Consider the following 18,732-nt stretch of genomic DNA (forward strand, 5'->3'; position numbering starts at 1 on the left):
GTTTCGATTCTGGTTCCTAACGATTCTCGATTTCGATTCTTTTAATAGGCAGGGTCAAAAAAGTTTAGCTAACCTTGCTAACCAACGGTCTTTCTGAAGGAAATACTCCTACTGTCACAAATACTTGTCACAAATTTTGCATTTTGCCGAGATTTCGTTAATTTTTAGAAAAGTGAAGCCACACTTTGGACCGCCGACGTAAGGTACTCATGTTCGACTCGCGTGGTTATGCCAACACTTCCGGTAGACGCTTCTTCGTTGGTGTTGTTCAGCGGTTTCTTCTTCCGCTCGGCGGACTGTGAATATCAAAACTAGGAATTGAAATTTTAACTTTTGAACGATTCCGGGAAAAACGAAAAGTTAGTCCCGGTTCCAATCGATACTCGATTCTCGATACCCAACCCTAGTCTTCTTGATAGCACGCCAAAAATGGAAATACGAATTGGCGTGTCATACACACGCTACTTCATGAGATCAGTCTGGTGCGGGGGTATTATTGCGCAATAGCAGCAAGAACACATCGTCTCAAACTGTCAGCAGCATTCTGTGTGCTCGTCACCTTGTGAGTTAATTCTTCCAAGAACAACTAGCAAGAGCATTCTCCCCAAGAACACAAGTCCGTTCTTTGCATTCTTGGTTTTGAGAAACACCCCTATTCTTACCGAAAATGTCATCAGATGCGCGTTTTGTTAAGGGGGGGGGGGGGGGGTGTTGACTGCGATTTCACTTTTTTCATTTTAAATAGTGTGTAATGTTGCTGTTGGTGCATGAACAGTATCTGCAAAGTTGCAGCGCTGAAAGTTCAATGTAAGCAGAGATATCATCTTTTTAAAATCAGGAAGTATAATTGCCTACAAAAACGACTCGATTGGGACTACAGCTGGGTTATGGTACGTCACTAACCCACACATTTGCATCAACCCCTCCCTCCGGAATATGCAGAAAAGGACATGCACATATTTCAGCAGCTCCAGCTCGTCGAGTGAGTTGTTCATCCAGCTGTCAGGTCTTCTGTATTCGAACTTCCCACAGACGCTGTACTTCGTCAACAATGGAAACAATTTATGTTTGATTATGTTCCTGAAAATCACGATCGTAATAGGGCTGCAACTAACGATTATTTTGATAATCGATTAATCGGACGATTATTTTTTCGATTAATCGATTAATCGGATAAAAAATTATATTTCTTTTTTGTTTATTATAACAAAATAAAACCCTAAAAACCACACTCTTTTGTGTGTTAAACAATCTACTTAATACAGATAACTTCATTATAAAGAAAAACAACAAATAAAAAAAATATATATAACCATAACCTATGACAAAAATGCTATTGTAAACTAGATTAGTGGATAACTCAGCAAAACTAAGCCTAGAAATATCACAAGTGCACAATAATTTTATAAAATCTAAACATTTAGTGAAAAAAACATTCCTTAGTGGGGAACAAATAAGAGACAATAAGTGTAGCACTAACTCTGGTAAAACGTTACACATTGCTCTTTGTATTGTTATACATTCATGAAAAACATCGTAAAAATCAGATGCACAGCTGTTTTAAATGTAAAGCACAGCTGTTTAGTGAGGAAGCAAAATATAATAGATAGGACAGAACAAGTAAGGCTATTAATAAGATTTCAAAACCATCATTGACCATCTACGTATCAATTATAATAATAACATTGAATCATCTTGGAAAGAGATCATCATGTTAACTGTTGTAACGCGACGCGCTGTTTGAACACCGAATAAAGAATGACTGACAGCCGCAGTGGAGGGAAAAGCTTAGGTTAACTTGAATTTAATGACTTAAGTATACATTTCTATCTCACATTATACTATAGTATGGCTTCATAAAGTATACACGATTAACGTAGGTCACCTATTTTGGTTTCAAAACGGCGAATTTACCGAAAGGTGAATGATTTTCGTGTATGCTGCATATTGATAGCGGTTTCCTGATGCCCGCAAATTAGTTCAAACTCACGGAATCAAGAGTGCGCATGCGAGACAGAAGATAACGTGCTCCAAACCGTCCGTGTTGCGCGCGCGAGACAGGGTAGAGCGGCGAGGGAGAGAGACTGCATGTGCGCCTCATGAAGCGCATGTAAGAAGCGCATGTTCCATGTAAACAATCCCCGTGACGTAATCAGACCAACTAATCGATAATGACATTCGTTGACAACGATTTTCATAATCGATTATAATCGATTTTATCGATTAGTTGTTGCAGGCCTAGATCGTAATCTAGCTCTCTGTGCTGCGCATTTTACGGAAGACAGCTTCCAGAATCTCCACGAATTCAACACCGGATTTAACAAGAAACTGTTACTAAAACGTGAAGCAGTTCCGACTTTAAAACAAGAGGCAGCAGTTGTTGGGCCACAACCTGTAAGTAGGCTAAGACTTCATCATTTTAAATGTATTTTCAAGTATAATTCCAGACATAGCCTTGTGTTTTATTTTTTTTCAAATGCCAGCGCTTGCTTTATAACCACTATAGGCTACTAGTAATGCTATTGTGTCTACGACAAACGCGTACAAACATTATGGACCTGAATTTTGTATAAGTACTAATGTTTTAAACGTATTTTTCATGTATATATGCTTTATGACGTTATTTTCGATTTGATCAAGAACGTAAACTTGCCACCGCCGTTTGAGTATAACATTAGTAGCCAGTCAGTTGCTATTGTTGCCAGTCAGATGTTATTGTGTAAGACAAACGTGCATAAAGTTAAAAAATGTAGCAAATTATCATTTAGAAACGTTTAGTAAGAGCCGTGTGTGGTGAGGTTCTGTGTACTCTCTTCATCGCCGCTTTCTCGGTCTGATTCTGCCTCAAACTGATACTGCAGTTCGACACATATTTACATCTGGACCGCAGCTCACGTTTCGCCCGTAAAGGTTATGGGCGTTAACCTTCCGGACAACGTGAGCGACAATTTAGCCAATCACAACACACCGGCCCAAACTAACCAACCTGAGCCCACTACGTGTTTCTGAGGGAGTGTTTTCATAGAATCAGGAAGTCAACCGCTCGTTCGAGGACAGAGGAGAGCGCAGCTGACAATAAAGGTGAAGTTTATGAAAAATAAGACTTTTAAAAAAAGAAAAACCACGAATACATGTTATATTGCACCCCATAAACACAATCATGCAAAGAAAAAAAGCAGTCAACCCCCCTTTAACTCAGAGCACAACTTACATCTTACAGTTGTATAGTTACCTGTAAATATTACAAATTCACACAAGTATTTCTATTTTGCATTAAGAATTATCCTGACAGCAAGCGAGTCTATGTTCAACTTCACACTTCAGTGAATGATTGTTAGTTCGTTCGCACATACACGTCAAATATGGTGTAGATTAGAATGGGAGCCAATATTTTGCATCCAAAACCAATATTGACAGACTTATTCAATGTGTGTATATAACCTAAATTCAGGTAACTGAACTCAGGAAAATTCAGGTTACTTAATATATAAATTCAGGTAAATTCAGACAATTTGCCATTTAGATGACTGAAGAAAAATATCCCAATTATCCTGAATTAACCCTTATGGGTTTTCTGATTAAAATGTTGTAAAACACACCAACCAGCGTTATTATTTGGATTTCAGGAACCCGGAATATTGACTTATTTATGACAATCAAATCAACATTTAATTGTCTTTATTAATTACCTAATTTGAAAAATAAAAAAAATTCAAATGACCAATATTTTTACCAAACACTGTACAGGAATATCAGCTGGATTTCAGTCCAGCTGTGGACTGAAAATTCGTCCTCAGATCAAAATAACCTACATTCAGACAGGGAGGTTCACATTCACAGGTGCATTAAAGATTGATCTATCAGCCTGCATAAAGAAATCCAGTAAGACAAAACAACAGCTCACAGCTCAAGAGATTCACAATATCATCACCCTCTCGGTTTTGCGGTTTCTGTTTTCGGCTATTGTGACTGATTAATCGAAACAACAAATACACTGAACAAAATTATAAATCCAACACTTTTGTTTTTGAGTTGCACTTAAAGCTATGTACACAAAAGGTCTATTTCTCTCAAATAATGTTCACCAATCTGTCTAAATCTGTGTTAGTGAGCACTTCTCCTTTGCCGGGATAATCCATCTACCTCGCCTCGATCCAATTTGTTTTGTAATGCTATACCCGAATCACACTGTTCCTTCAATGACCAGAAGAGAACTGGCCCCGGACTGAGCCAGGGTTCTCCCAAGGTTTTTTTGTCCCCATTCTGTCCCTGATTTAGTTTTGGTTCCTTGCAACTTTTGCCTTGGCTTTCGGCTTGCTTAGTTGGGGATATTTAATGTTCAACAATATTATTGATCTGTATTGTACTATTTTCATGTTATCACTGTGAAGCTGCTTTGATACAATATGCATTGTAAAAAGCACTATATAAATAAAGGTGACTTGACATTGGAATAGTTGCTCATTGTGTGATCCATTTACGATTTGTGATGCTTTGCTGACATCTATTTTGAATTCTTCTTACTCCATGTACTGTAGACCAAACATGGTTCAGTTTTACACCTAACAAGTGGTAGTTTAAGCTCACAGACACACACACCGCCCCCCTGCTTTCCCCTGAAGGGGACTGTGAGCCCATGTGAGGGGATGTCCACATCAATTATTTAGCTAATCTACCGAGTAACAAGAGATAACATCCAACATACTGCCAGTCAACCTGTTTCAACAACCCAAAAAAAACACTCTCAGTGACGTTAGTGCTTTAATGTAAAACAATACTTACTCCAACAGGTACTCTTGATATATGACACCAAACATGTATTGATTAAACTGACCATCATGTTCATTTGCAATATAAGATGAGATCACATTCAAATTCAAATAGAAACCCTATTTTCTTCTGTGAATTTAAGTCACAGAACAACAGTTATCACAATCTACCATTGCTTGAGTCTCCATTACTAATCCAAAAACATGCTGTTTCAGCTGGCAACGACGTCTTTTAGAAGCAGTCCAATTGTGCAGTAGGCTTTATTAGTTCAATAAACAATGTTAATGTGGAGTACTTACAATTTAGACTCAATACTTTCAATTACTTTGTCAGTTTTTGCTTCGGCGAGGAAAACAGTTCAAAATCCAGACATTAGCAAAACCAACTAATCCATGAATAATTCATTTAGTCATTCATGAAGACGATTTGCTGAAATGTGGGAACGAATATGAATATACTTCCCGTTTTTGGCATAATTTTCTATGGAAGAAATAGTTTCCATAAATGATTCTGAGACTCGTTTATAAAGACATATGATGTAATGATGTAATTAAGTTAAAATGCAACTTATTTCACATTTGATTCTGCAAATCCTTTCTGGAACATGTCTATGTAAAAAAAGGTTTATAATTGCGCAAAGCAACAGTATCATTAAGCAAATAATAATGGGAAACAGATCATATTGAATTTAATATAAGAAGTTCAACTGTTTAGCCCTATTACAGGATAAAAAATGATTCAATTTTTAATTTCAGAAGGCATATACAGTTTTAATTGCATTTATTGTATTATGATTATCCCAAACTTATAGCCATAATAAAATCTTGTATGTTATCTACATCTCTCATTCATATTACATTTTAATCAACACTCTAATAAAAAAAAATACATTAGTTTCAAATCAAAAATGCGAGAATTGCTTGTGTGCACATATCTTTCAAATGTTCACATTTCTTTTTCTCAAGAAAAGGGAACTTTTCAGAGCCGGTGCAAAATAAGAGTCCTCATTCAACCTGATGAAATTTAGTGTGCTACAATTTCACCCTGGTCTCCACTATATAAAATTATGTTTCATGAACAAATGTTCTCTGCATTGTAGCTTCGAAATGTAGCCACTAGATGCCAGTGTTGAATATCAGTAGCCTACCTTCAAAAGCAGAATGAGCTTCACATTACTCTTGAGTAAACACTTTACTGCTTTGCGAAGCCCAATAAAATCCCACATCTGCTTCTACTTCATTATTCAGATTGGTGATGATTTATGCAAAAATCACTATTTGGCACTTCATGAGATTAAAGGTAGGGAAGGTAAACTGCTTCTAGAAGAGTGCAGAGATATTAGTTCTGTTACCTTAATCAATACAAAAGCAATTCTGACTAACTTGGCTTTAAAAAAAAAGGTCTTAAATGATTATAAAACCTACTTTATGTGGCTTAAAATCTTGCGGATTGAGGGCACATATTTCTCATCGTGACAGAAAAGGAAGAAATCTTTAGTGATGCTCTAATATATTCAAGTGATAAGAGAGGTGCATCGGCGGCTGCATTTGATCCGTGACGGATCTGTTTGCACGCTTGTCTTTAGATTCTGTCATATCTTTGATCTTACAATAGGCCTATTCAGTTATGAATTAACTTCAACTGTAGACGGTGGGAAAGACGAAGGCATCAAAACTTACACAGTTTATGATCCGTAAAAGGATCGATGATATTGACATGTCCATTGGAGGTAATAAAAAGTCTATGTGAGCTGGGGGATTATAAATTAAATGTATGACACCACCCAAATGTTTTGCGATTGAGAGGATGTGGGTCAAATTCGCAAGAAAAAGGCAAGTAATGAAACCAAAGACCAATCCAAAACATTAACCTTCATGGCAGTTTGACATTAATTCAAACCACAGCAAAAGGATGCTGAAGTGTGTGTTAGAGAAACTGATCTCCATCGCGATCGCTGGCATGACACCCGAGTAAGCAAAGAAAACACTGTGAATGTGTGGAATAAACAAGCCTGGAGGGAGCTTCTAAACATGTCCGTTCTCCTTTTGCCCCCAGGCGTTCATAAACAAACGCCTTCTGTTGGCTCTTCCCAGTGAGTTTATTTCAGCCGCGGGCTCTCGGCCCTCCGCCGCTCACGCCTGGCCTCGCTCCGACGGCAGGACGCCATCCTGGCAGATGCTCACCGCTAGCTCCCGACGGGAAAAACACAAGTTGGCTTCACTGCAAACAAAACCGGGTGGAAAAAGCCCGATAGACCAACGGGAAGTACTCGTGGCAATTAATCCTTGATTTTCCAAGGGTGTGTGAAGTGGATAAACACAGTATATTGGGGCTCAAAGCCACATAATTATATTTAAGGTGGCAAATCCAAGATTTGGAGGTTGAGTTTGTGCTGTTTAATAATACTGTGTTTCTTCATGAAATCTGATTCCTGTACTACATTTTCTCTTTAACACCACCCATTTAGCCCGGTCTCATCCCAAGGCCTCATATAGACCCCTTTTGCGCCGACGTCACAGTTACGTCACAGCGCTCGCTGGAGGCAAAACAAAGTGAAAACTGGAGGCGGCCAATGCAAACCAGCACAGATTCGGCTACATTGGATTTTTTATTTCTAGGAAATATTCACATGATTAAAATTGCACCGTCATGACACTCATTGTCGTCTTCTCTGCCCTGGCTCGGCAGAACTGCGGAACATACACACAAGTCTTGTACAGGACCATTCAGCACATAGTTATAGGCATCTAAAGATTTATATGCCATCAGTTTCTCTTTACGATCGGTTTCTCTATAAGGTAGGTTTAGAAGTCAGGCATCTCAACCAAGGTAACGTACGTTAATCCTGTCAGATCTTCGATGCATTAAGTGAGCGTGTAGGCGGCTACGGGTCAGCCAATCTGGTTCTGCCCGTTAAAAATAACTTTTGGAAATAACAATTGCAGACCTGGACACTGAGTGACCTTACTCATTAAGATAATATCAGATTTTCTCCAGTCATTGTTAAAAAAACAAGCTAATAAAACTTGCTAACTAGCATTAGTGAAGCAGCCAGAGGGATCGTTCTGCCTCCACCTAAGCTCCGCCCACATAAAAACGTCACCATGTTTACCAACTGAAAAGGGGTCTATAGGTGACACTTTTGAAATTGCGTCTACATTCGATGCACATGGCGCCCTTTAGCGTCAATATGAGACGCTATAGGGTTGTGACAGTGAGGATATTTTCTCACCGGTTAATCGAAGTGCGACAACACCGGTAATACCGGTGTCACCGGCGGCGGCTTTTAAATCACTAATTTAAAGGCAAACGAAAAATGCGCACGTTTTCAACGTTTTGTTATTGTGCCCTGAATATGCGCTAGTTTGAAAACGAAACTAACTTTTGATTGACAGACATGTGATCTGACCATCTGAAAATCCACCATTTTTGTCCGACAAAGCAGTCAGGAGAGTAAGATTAACGTCGGTGGAACTTGGCTTTATCAGACAATCTGTCACGACACATTAAAGAGCCACAAAACGGTAGGCCTATTTATTGTTTGATTTTCTTTGATTTGAAAGTTGAGACTGTTTCATATTAAATATCACCTGCTCGGTCCTGTCTGTCAACGCGTTGTCAGTGTCCTCTATTTTTCACTGCTTGAGAACATGGGTTGAATCCGAAATCGCCCCCTAAACCCTCATTTACTAGGCCTATTCCCTACATTAGTCCACTAATACTGTTCACTTGAAGGAGTAAGTAAAAACGAGTGAGCGATTTCAGACAGCCGTTGCTGACAGAGACACGATCTGACGTGCGTCCCATTTTCTCACAAATCTCTGCGTTCGTTTAAGACTGCTCTTATGGACATTTTGGCATAGTTTGTGTGTTATGGTTTGTTCAAGCCCGAAAGAGAACTCGATACCGACGCGCGTCTTTTCTGTGGGTCGTGTGTGTGTTAATAGGCAGGATTTAACGACTACTGCGTAATTGCGTTCAATATTTTTAAGGCTTTAAACTTTTTTTTTTCACATGCCAACCGCTCTGCCGCGGTGGGCATGTCATGAAAACGGTGTTGCGATTGAACACCGACTACCGTAGCTGAAATGGCTGAAATGAACACTAAAGGCAGTATCACCAACCCGGTCTCATCCCAAAAAGTCATATAACTGACGTTTTGGGACGTATTTTGACCATACGTCAATATCCGCCTTTTTAGGGCCCCCTTAAACGTCGGTAGATGGCGATCCCGGGCCGTCATACAACTGACGCTTTACCTTTAACATCAGTTAGGTGACGAGTTAGGTTTAGGGTTAGGTTTAGGTATGGGGTAGAGTTAGGATCCCGTAACCTCATCTACCGACGTTTAAGGGGGCCCTAAAAAGGCGAATATTGACGTATGGTCAAAAGACGTCCCAAAACGTCAGTTATATGACGTCTTGGGATGAGACCGGGTTGGTGATACTGCCTTTAGTGTTCATTTCAGCCACAAAACTGCAGTGAAAATGCATGTATTGGCTTATGGATTTTTTCATAGCCTAAGTCGTATTTTTCAATGAGCCTTGGTTACATGATCTACACTGATTTTTAGAGTAAATTCGGTAGAATTATTCTGTAAAAAAATGATTTGATAGTACTACCCTGGTACTTTTATAGCCTATTATCACTTTTTGTGATGATTCGGCAATTAATTAACTGTGAAACTGGTGTGTGCATATCTATATGTGCACACTGCAGACATCCAAACATCGATCTGAATTTCAGACATATTATCACCATCAACTTCCAAAGCAGATCTCCACCTCCAGCATATGACAGATTCAGGGCAAAGTATATTCATCATCACCACTACAAGCTGTCCAGCTAACAGAGCATAAAGCTCCATATGTGGTCACTACCTCCATCCAGTAAGAAAAGCTTTCGAAGAATGAAGATTAATAATGGCGTAAATTATTTGTCATTTTATTGTACTTGGAAAAAATCTGTTAAATAGTGACCCAAAGTAAGATTTGGTGTCCATCACTGAAAATAAACACTTAGTAGTATATCAGTAGATTTTAAATTACATTGAACATTTCCGTGCATGTGAAGATATGAACATTGTATCAGTGTATCCATTGCAGTCCTAAAGAATTTTGGCAACTCAGCATGGCACCTCACTGCATAATCGGCACATTTGCTTTGCCAACATATGTAAAAATATGGTATGAAAGTTCATCATGTTGCTTACTGTACTTAAAGAAATTATTCTTGAATAGGCATGAGATTAATAAAATGCGAGATAGAATATCATGTCTATTCCTCCTCTAATAACTACACATCTCTTCATGACAGAACATAACATGAAGAGCGATAGAGAAAATATTATAAACAAGAACAAATCCAGACAAGCAATGTGAATTATGGTAAAGAGCATTCCTTAATTCCTTTGGTGAATAAGATGCTAAAACAAAGAGTGTGTAAATGTGTTCTTATTGAATTCCCCCCTGACAATTTCTTGTTTTATGGTGCACAACTAATTGCCAACTAGAGCAATTAAAAGATCATTTTCCTCCATAAGTGTAGTTATGTTTTGCTCGGCTCCCATTCCCCACTCTCTCACTGTAATTTCATTGACGCTCACGTACAATGATGTTCATTGATGATCTGGGGGGCTTTGTCAAACTAGTCAAACAAAAAAGGGGAAAAGCTTCAGTCTCGTACTTTGCACTTGGTTTAACATTTATTTTTCAAATAACTCTTAAAAGGATGGAGACGTAATATTGATTATGAACGGCTGGTTGGCAATGTAACTTGAGCCTTTAAAATAAAGACTTCACAAGTAATATTGCACAAGTAAGTCCACCTGGCAAGTGTTTGGTACCACCCACTGATTATGCAACGCAAAACTGCACGACAATAAAAGAGAAAGACACATTGAGAAACGGACATTCGTAAGCCAACACTTCTACAGAGAGGGCCAATGATGCATTAATAAAGGATCTAAAAGATAATGACTCGGGTACAAAAGGCTACCAGACCTTTGGCTTCAGTTCAGATGAAAGCTGCACTCTGCCACAAGGTCATCAGGCAATCAAAATATATTTAATAATGCTAAAGCAAACACTCATTCACCAAGTGCAAATGAAACAAGCACAATGTGTGACCTTTTAAAAATAAAAAATGAGTCAGATTTCAAGCCTCAACATTTGAAACAAGTGTCTGCTCTTTATACATTGTAGTCAGCATGCCAAATGTAAAATACTTCCTCCGTCTCGTCTACCATTCGGGATTTTAAATATTCAACATGCTCAGCTCAGCTCAGCTCAGCAGACTCACACTCTTCTATATGTAAATATGTACTTAAAGATTAACACTGTTCAAAGCCACAACAGTTACATTTCCAACTGAGTGGCTAGCGTTTCCAAAGCGTGGGTTTGAGAGTTAAGTAACTTGCAAAGTAAAATTGTCGCCTACCTAATACTGGCACGTCTTCTTATTTGTGCCAGTTTGCTTTCTCTTCGTGATCAATTTTGCATGTTTTTTTCCTAGTTCCCAAAAATGGAATATTTCATTATTTACTCACCCTCATGTTATTTCCAATCAGAATGTTGTTTTCCCCAATAAAACACAAAAGGAGATATTTTGAAGAATCTTTACGCAGCTCTTTTCCACCAATAATCCATTGATAGTTTTTATCATGTTCAGATCCCCCCCCCCCCCCCAAAAAAAAAAATAAAAAATGTCGCACTGCCTCATCATACCTGGACATTTGCAGGATAATGAATGAGATGAGAGAGCTACAAAAAGATCATATGGTTTCAGAAGACTAAAAATATAGCGGAGGAGCTACCATTCACACCAAGGACGATAAAGATAACGATAAAGATATAGTTCGAGAAACGATATTGTTGTAATCACTTTCAGCATGATTTAATCCAACTGATGAACGATAAAAACATTGACAGCCAATCAGAATCCATCCTGCTGGAATGAACTTGAGAATTTAAGTATAGAGTCAGACCGATATATCGGCCGGCTGATATTATCGGCCAACCCGGTCTCATCCCAAGACGTCATATAACTGACGTTTTGGGACGTCTTTTGACCATACGTCAATATTCGCCTTTTTAGGGCCCCCTTAAACGTCGGTAGATGAGGTTATGGGATCCTAACTCTATCCCATACCTAAACTTAACCCTAAACCTAACCCGTCACCTAACTGACGTTAAAGGTAAAGCGTCAGTTGTATGACGGCCCGGGATCGCCATCTACCGACGTTTAAGGGGGCCCTAAAAAGGCGGATATTGACGTATGGTCAAAATACGTCCCAAAACGTCAGTTATATGACTTTTTGGGATGAGACTGTGTTATATCGGCCGATATTAGGCATTTTCCAAACTATCGGTATCGGCAGTTATAATGGCCGATAAATTAATATTTCAAAAATAAAATAAAAACGGACGAAACACGCTTCAATCATCTCTCCTTGGCCTTTTATATTGAAAATGTATGTTTTACAATTCGCAGTAGACGTTATCTATTGCTAAATTATGGCTCATCATAGACTAGCTAACCACAAAGTTGGCTAATGCCACTATCATCAGTGGAAGACCGCTAACGTTAACATTACTGAGCTTGGAAACCACAATGAACTTTTTCTGCCTAAATAAAGTAATGATTACTGTATTTATAGCTAGCATATCTGCATTGTAAAATGTAAGTTAGAGTGAGGAGTGAACATTTAGACATAGAGAAAAAGTATCAAATGTATCTGACATTGTAATTATAAGGAAATCTGTTTCCCTAAAAATATATAATAACAAAAATTATCAGCCGATATATCGGAATATCGGATTTTAAAGCCCAAAAATATTTATACAGATAACAAAAAACCTTTCTGTACATCATTTTTTTTTTTATTTAAAGCTTTATAAAGCGTGTGTACATACACGCGGAATCACTCGGACATTTAACGGCATAGACATACACGCATACATGCGGATAGCTCAAAATGCGTATAAATAACATGCAACTTGACTTGAAAGTGGCGTGTATGTTTACACAAAAGTCACGATGTCATGTTGCGACAATGGCGTTTTGCGGGCCTGAAAACGCAAACATTTGAAAATGGGTTTCAAAGTGCAAGTTTTTGAAAACGATACCATGCACATGTGCACGACACGTAATATGTGTCTAGGCGCGTAGTTTCTTTACAAAATAACATCGCCAACTAGTGGCCTGTCACCATAAAAAAGCGTTTTTAGCCCGATCTCATGATACGCAGTTTTCGCAGGCATATGATACGCACTTTATGGCGTGTAATACGCATGCACTCCCCACCCCCCAAACCTAGTACCCAAGGGGTTTTCAGTGCGTAGTAGCATATGCAAACCAAAAAAGAAACATTTTTGGCGAATAAATGGTACGAGAAATGACATTCGTGGTATAGATGCGCACTTTCACGAGACTGTGTTGTTTTAGTTTTGTGAATGTATATCGTTTTTACAACATGCGTGAAAAAAGCAAAGGTTTTTGAGTAAACTATTTACTCTGTAATCAACTATTTCACTTTTCACATTGCAATGATGTGTATAAAATATTATTTGTCATGATATTATACTAAAATAAATGCTCAAATATTCACAACTATATAGATAAAATCATTTGATGGCATCAGACAATAGTTCACGTTCACTTTTATATCCCCCATCCTTGTTAACCTTTCAATTGTCCTTTTTTTGTCATCAATTCTGCCTTTTCTCACAAGATTAATCTGAATTTCACCGTAAAAGACACGTTTAAATGGCATTACCCTAGAAAGCACTCTAAACACAACATTCCTCTAATGGTAATAAACCTGCCTGAATTTGAAATGTCAAAGCGTGAACGTTAAGATCCATTATAGAGAGCAAACGCATTAATGTCATTGCAGATTCAAGATTTAAAGATCATCTCCTTGCAATGAAAATGCTAATTATTCTCTTTGTCTACGTTAAGCATAACTTGTTTGTGAAGTAGACAAGCAAATGTATAGTAATTGTGTACTGAATCAAATGGTTTTATTCCATTTAAACAAACAAGATTTACATAGGCTACTTTGTCATTTAGAGAGGGGTAGCAGGGGATAAAGTCACTATTGGACAACAAACCATTAGTACAAATCCTGTTCTTGCAGAGATAACCATCACATGCTTTTTTCGCAATTGTTCTGCCATTATATTATTGCAATGAAATCAGTGATCTGTGTGGATATAATCTTTTTATACTAAGCAAGAAAACAGAAAATGAGAAATTAACATTTTTCCAGGTTTGCAGATGCTCTTGAGGTCATTCCACTATCAGAAACACACAAGGTTTTATATGATGTTGTGTTTTCAAATTGGGATACATTTTATCTAAAAGGGTATCTGTTAAATGGCTATACAGGGTTTTTGACAGAAGTGGTATTAATATTATATTAATAATCGAAATTAACTTGTTATTGCTGGATGGTAAAGCCCATAAGGTTCTATAATATTGATTGTTTATAGTTGGGTAAGAAAGAAAATTTTTTTAGACATTCTCTGTGTCATGGTCAGGGATTGTGTCCACAGGCAGTGAGTTTCATCCCACCTGCTTGGCTGCTTGCTTCTGAGGATGCGTTTTATAAAAACAATGCTGGAACACGACCTATAAAAAGTCGACAGTGAACAAACTGATGTTTAAAACACAACAGCTCACATTACCATCTAATTAAAGCATTAATTACACCGCTTAAAGCAAGGACCTAATCTTCAATATCACGATTTTCATCTAACGTTATGCCATGAAACTAACCTTTTTCAAATCTATGGCCAAAGTAAAGTAACAGGTAGCCTGAATTGCCCAACTCGTTGTACCAGCAGCTGTGATAAAACACCTCTCATTCGAAGAAAGGCAAAAGTACAAACATGACCGTCAGGTTGCCAAACTTACATGCGAGACATGCATGAGGAAATGTGAAGGTGCGCGAGAGAATAATCATGATTCATGCACCTTTAGTCCTACCACTCGACGAACTTGACGAGTCCACTCGGGATGAGATGCTATCGAGATTCTTCTCCATTGTAATAATAGTATTTGTTTCCAGTTTTCTCTCCGTGACTGTTGCGCTTCAGTTCAGCGTTAAACAACTTCAGCTGGTGCTGTAAGATGCCGTGAGGATGCGCGTCACCGGTCAAGGCGCGCTCCCGCGGCCAGTGTATGGGTAGTCAACTTTTTAAAAGGGCTATTTTAAAAGATCTACTTAGATTTTTTTTTTTTTTTTTTTTTTTTTTGGTAGTGTTAAAATTCAGCTGTTCTTTCTATTAGTAAACATATTTTCGAATCAACAGCCATGTAAACAATGCTGGTCACAGACGCGAAGACTCATTTCTTACAAAGCTGATTGCTCACTAAACCCCACCACAGAGTCATCATATTTTCAGGCCATTTCCAGTTTTATTTGACATGATATAACGCGGTGATACCTGTCTAAATGGCTGAGCTGTTTTCTAACTGACGAAAATAACGAATTTTAACTCTTTCGGTCAATAATTGAGCTAAACTCATTATTGAGCTAAAAATATAAACACCACACAGATTTTTGTCATACACATGGTGACTCTGCTATTCACACTTTAGACCAGTTATTAAAAAGTGATTTCAAAAGTAAATAATTTAAGTTTTGCATTCCATTCGACAGAGTCCCTACGCAGTGTTCACTGCTCCCTACTCCCTGAACACGGTATATCAGTTGAAGTGGACTTCACTGACTTCCTGTGAAGTGATGTATCGATGTTCCCTTATTCCCTATGCCGTTTGCAGTGCCCTTCGAACTGAACATGTTCCCTTCGAATTGAAATCTCACTTAAGATGGCGAAATACCCGAAGTCCACTTCACAGTGCACTTACGGTCGAATGGAACGCACTTTTAGGATGTCTTGAGGGTGAATATAGATTATGGGATCATTTTCATTTCTGGGTGAGTTAACCATTAGTTTAAACTTTAAATGGGACCTGTTCCAACATTTTTATCTAATTCAATAAAATTCATACAGTGGGTTTTCAGTATCCATCAGTTGGGGTGCCACTGTATTGTATGATCGAGCAGTAACATTTGCACTGAACTCGAATTTTGCTTTGCTATAGCCGTCTTTTCAGTTTGAGGCTTGCTACTCAAAACTGGCAGTACTGAGACTGCCACGCTGAAGCTTGATTTACTGTTTCATGGAGAATTGGGGGGGGGGGATGGTTTGAGAGAAATATAAAAGGACATCTCAGAATCCAGCAGATGGAATTTGACACACTGCTGACAGCATTTCGAATGGCAATAACTGGCGTTTACTATCTGGAATATACCTTCACTATTTTACCAGTATTGCTCACAATTTTGTCCAGTTGTAATAATGATCTAACAATATTTATTAGAAATTTTCCATCAAAAGAAGAATAAAAAGTTTAATATCATCATCACTTTAAGCTGTTTCCTGAAACCACAATCAACATATTAAACACCAGCAATCAATGTCTACTACCCAAGCTAATGAAATGCTGGTGAAAGGAAATGAGGAGTTGGCGAACACGTAGGAGGGCAAAACTCCTCACAGGAGAAATTAAGCATCCAGACTAACTTTATGTTTTCTAGACAAGAGGATAAAGAAGGATTTGGCTCCATTTGCTGAAGGCAGTAATTCACTGACTCCATCCCACATTTGACTGTACTGCATAGTGAAGAGCGTACAAGAGATTGTAGCCCGGAGACTAAAAAGATAATGTCTGAGCTATCAAGTGTGATGAGCTTACGTAACCGAGGACCGAGGCACATACGCAGAATATAATGTGACATGCCATTGAGGGAAACACATGAGAACGAGATGCAAGCAGCTGACTGGAAATCTTTCAATTGGTATTAGATGTTATTTCACTCAAACATGCTCATGTAACCTTTCTGGCTCTCCAAAAGCTCTGACAAGTTGGTCAAATTCAGCTAGAGACAATTGGCATTGAAAACAACAACTACTAAAATGAAAATCAAATAATTTGCAGTTGTCCCTGGCAGAAGATATGTTATAATAATATATATAATATAATATAATATAATATAATATAATATTTAAGAGGAAGGTTGATACAAATATAATTTCCCTAACAAAGTTACCATTGCCTTACAATTGGTCTCTATGAATAATTAAAATGATACCATGGATTAAATCCAATTATTATGAATTTAAACACACACACACATAATCCAATACTGTGGATTTAAACACACAAACACACACACACACACACACATATAGAATCATTCATTTTTAACAAGATTTTATTAAATAAACAGCTTGTAAACATCATTATCACTAGAAATGAATAGAAATAAAATAGTTTAGTGCAAAATAAAACAAGTTTAGGTTGTATTTCAGTTGATTCTCAGTAACAAAAATTGTGTGGAAAAAATGTATGTCGTTCTGAATGCTTTTGCAATGTACAGTGCACATTTGTATTCATAGAAAAGTTGATGTGTTGGAGCAGTGTCACAGATTAATGTATTCGCTTCTGACACGATGAGCCCATTGAGCTCAAATGGTTAAAGGAGGTTCGAGTCTGGCCTCTCATCCCACTTGTGTCCTTTAACTCTGTCTGTCAGTAAAGAAGCAAAAAGCTTTTGTTTTTATGTCAGTGGATGACTGATTAATTATAACACTCGTTAAATAAAATCAGGCTGACAGGGAAACATAACAACTTCTTTTTGAACACCTCAGCCTTCGCCGAAACAGCCATCTGTGCAGCTGGACACGAACCCATAGAGTCCCAGGTACGCTGTAGCCTAATGTCTTCTGTCAAACTTGATAGATCAAAAATCTCAGACATAAAGTTTGAGTTTCTTTCCCAAGACATATTTGTGAGGCTGCAATGTTTGCTCATTGAGCACAATAGCTTAAGAGCAGCTGACAGCTGCTGTCTGATCACATCAGATGTTGAGTTGTCATTTTAATATACAGTGCTGGGTAGATTACTTGCAAATTGTTGTACAAATAACATGACAAAAATTGTAGCTAGGGCCGATGCCATGTCGCCTCACCAACCTGGACTGTCAAGTCCCCATCAGTCAAGATCAACGTGAACATGGATTTTATTGATAATAAAAAAAATCACAATAGTGTATGTTTCGCAATGTCACATTTTGATTGGCAGGTTTGACATAATAATAACACACGTACATCACTGAGACGTTTATTTGATGTGTGTGTTGACATCTAGAAGACGTATTTTTTTAAGTGTTTGCTCATCTGCAACACTCTAAAAAATGCTGGGTTATTTTAACCCAATTTTGGGTAAAATATGGACAAACCCAGCCATTGGGTAAAAAATTTAATTTAAAAATGTAACCCAATAGCTGGGTTTGTCCATATTTTACCCAAAATTGGGTTAAAACAACCCAGCATTTTTTAGAGTGGCAACGCATTCTCACCCCAAGGCGTCACCTTTGACCATGCTTCAATATTTGACGTTTTAGGCGCCCTTTAGCGTCACTTACATGGCGCGATCCTACGGCGTCATCTAACTGACGCTAAAGGAAAGCGTCTGTTAGAGGACGCGGCTAGGTTTAGGTGTGGGGTGGGGGTAGGGTACACGCGATCCTAGGGCGTCATCTAACTGACGCTAAAGGGCGCCTAAAGCGTCAGATATTGAAGCATGTCCAAATGCTTCCCAAGGCGTCAGTTAGGTGACGCCTTGGGAGTGAGAATGGGCTGAGAGTGAATACGTCTATATTACGTTTCCTGTCAGATGTCAAATAGACGTTTAGAAGATGTCTTTAATGATTTAGAATGTATGTTAAACTGACATCTTAAAGATGTCAATCAGATGTTAGTAAACAGCAGATGCTTTCCAGATAAAGTGATGTTTAACAGACGTCTTGCAGACGTACGTGTGCTATCTGCCACGGAAAATGCTCTCTACTCAGTATAGGCCAAACGTGATTTTTTTCTTTCTTTCATG

At 38.2% G+C, this 18,732-nt stretch overlaps 1 protein-coding gene across 2 annotated transcripts in view; it reads right to left on the reverse strand.

Annotated features, from left to right (window-relative positions):
• kcnip4a (potassium voltage-gated channel interacting protein 4a) overlaps window positions 1-14,929 on the reverse strand; it is a 216,254-nt gene extending 201,325 nt beyond the window's left edge. The window contains exon 1 of one of the 2 annotated variants that reach the window (XM_039669724.2): window positions 14,749-14,929. In XM_039669724.2, coding sequence (XP_039525658.1) covers window positions 14,749-14,818 — 70 coding nt within the window. In that variant the 5' untranslated portion in view covers window positions 14,819-14,929. The remainder of the gene's footprint in view (window positions 1-14,748) is intronic. The other variant, XM_039669728.2, reaches the window with a different exon arrangement.
• Window positions 14,930-18,732: the final 3,803 nt, after the last annotated feature.

The sequence above is a fragment of the Pimephales promelas genome, chromosome 1 (assembly GCF_988280905.1).
Source record: "Pimephales promelas chromosome 1, fPimPro1.hap1.1, whole genome shotgun sequence".
Classification (NCBI taxonomy): Eukaryota; Metazoa; Chordata; class Actinopteri; order Cypriniformes; family Leuciscidae; genus Pimephales; species Pimephales promelas.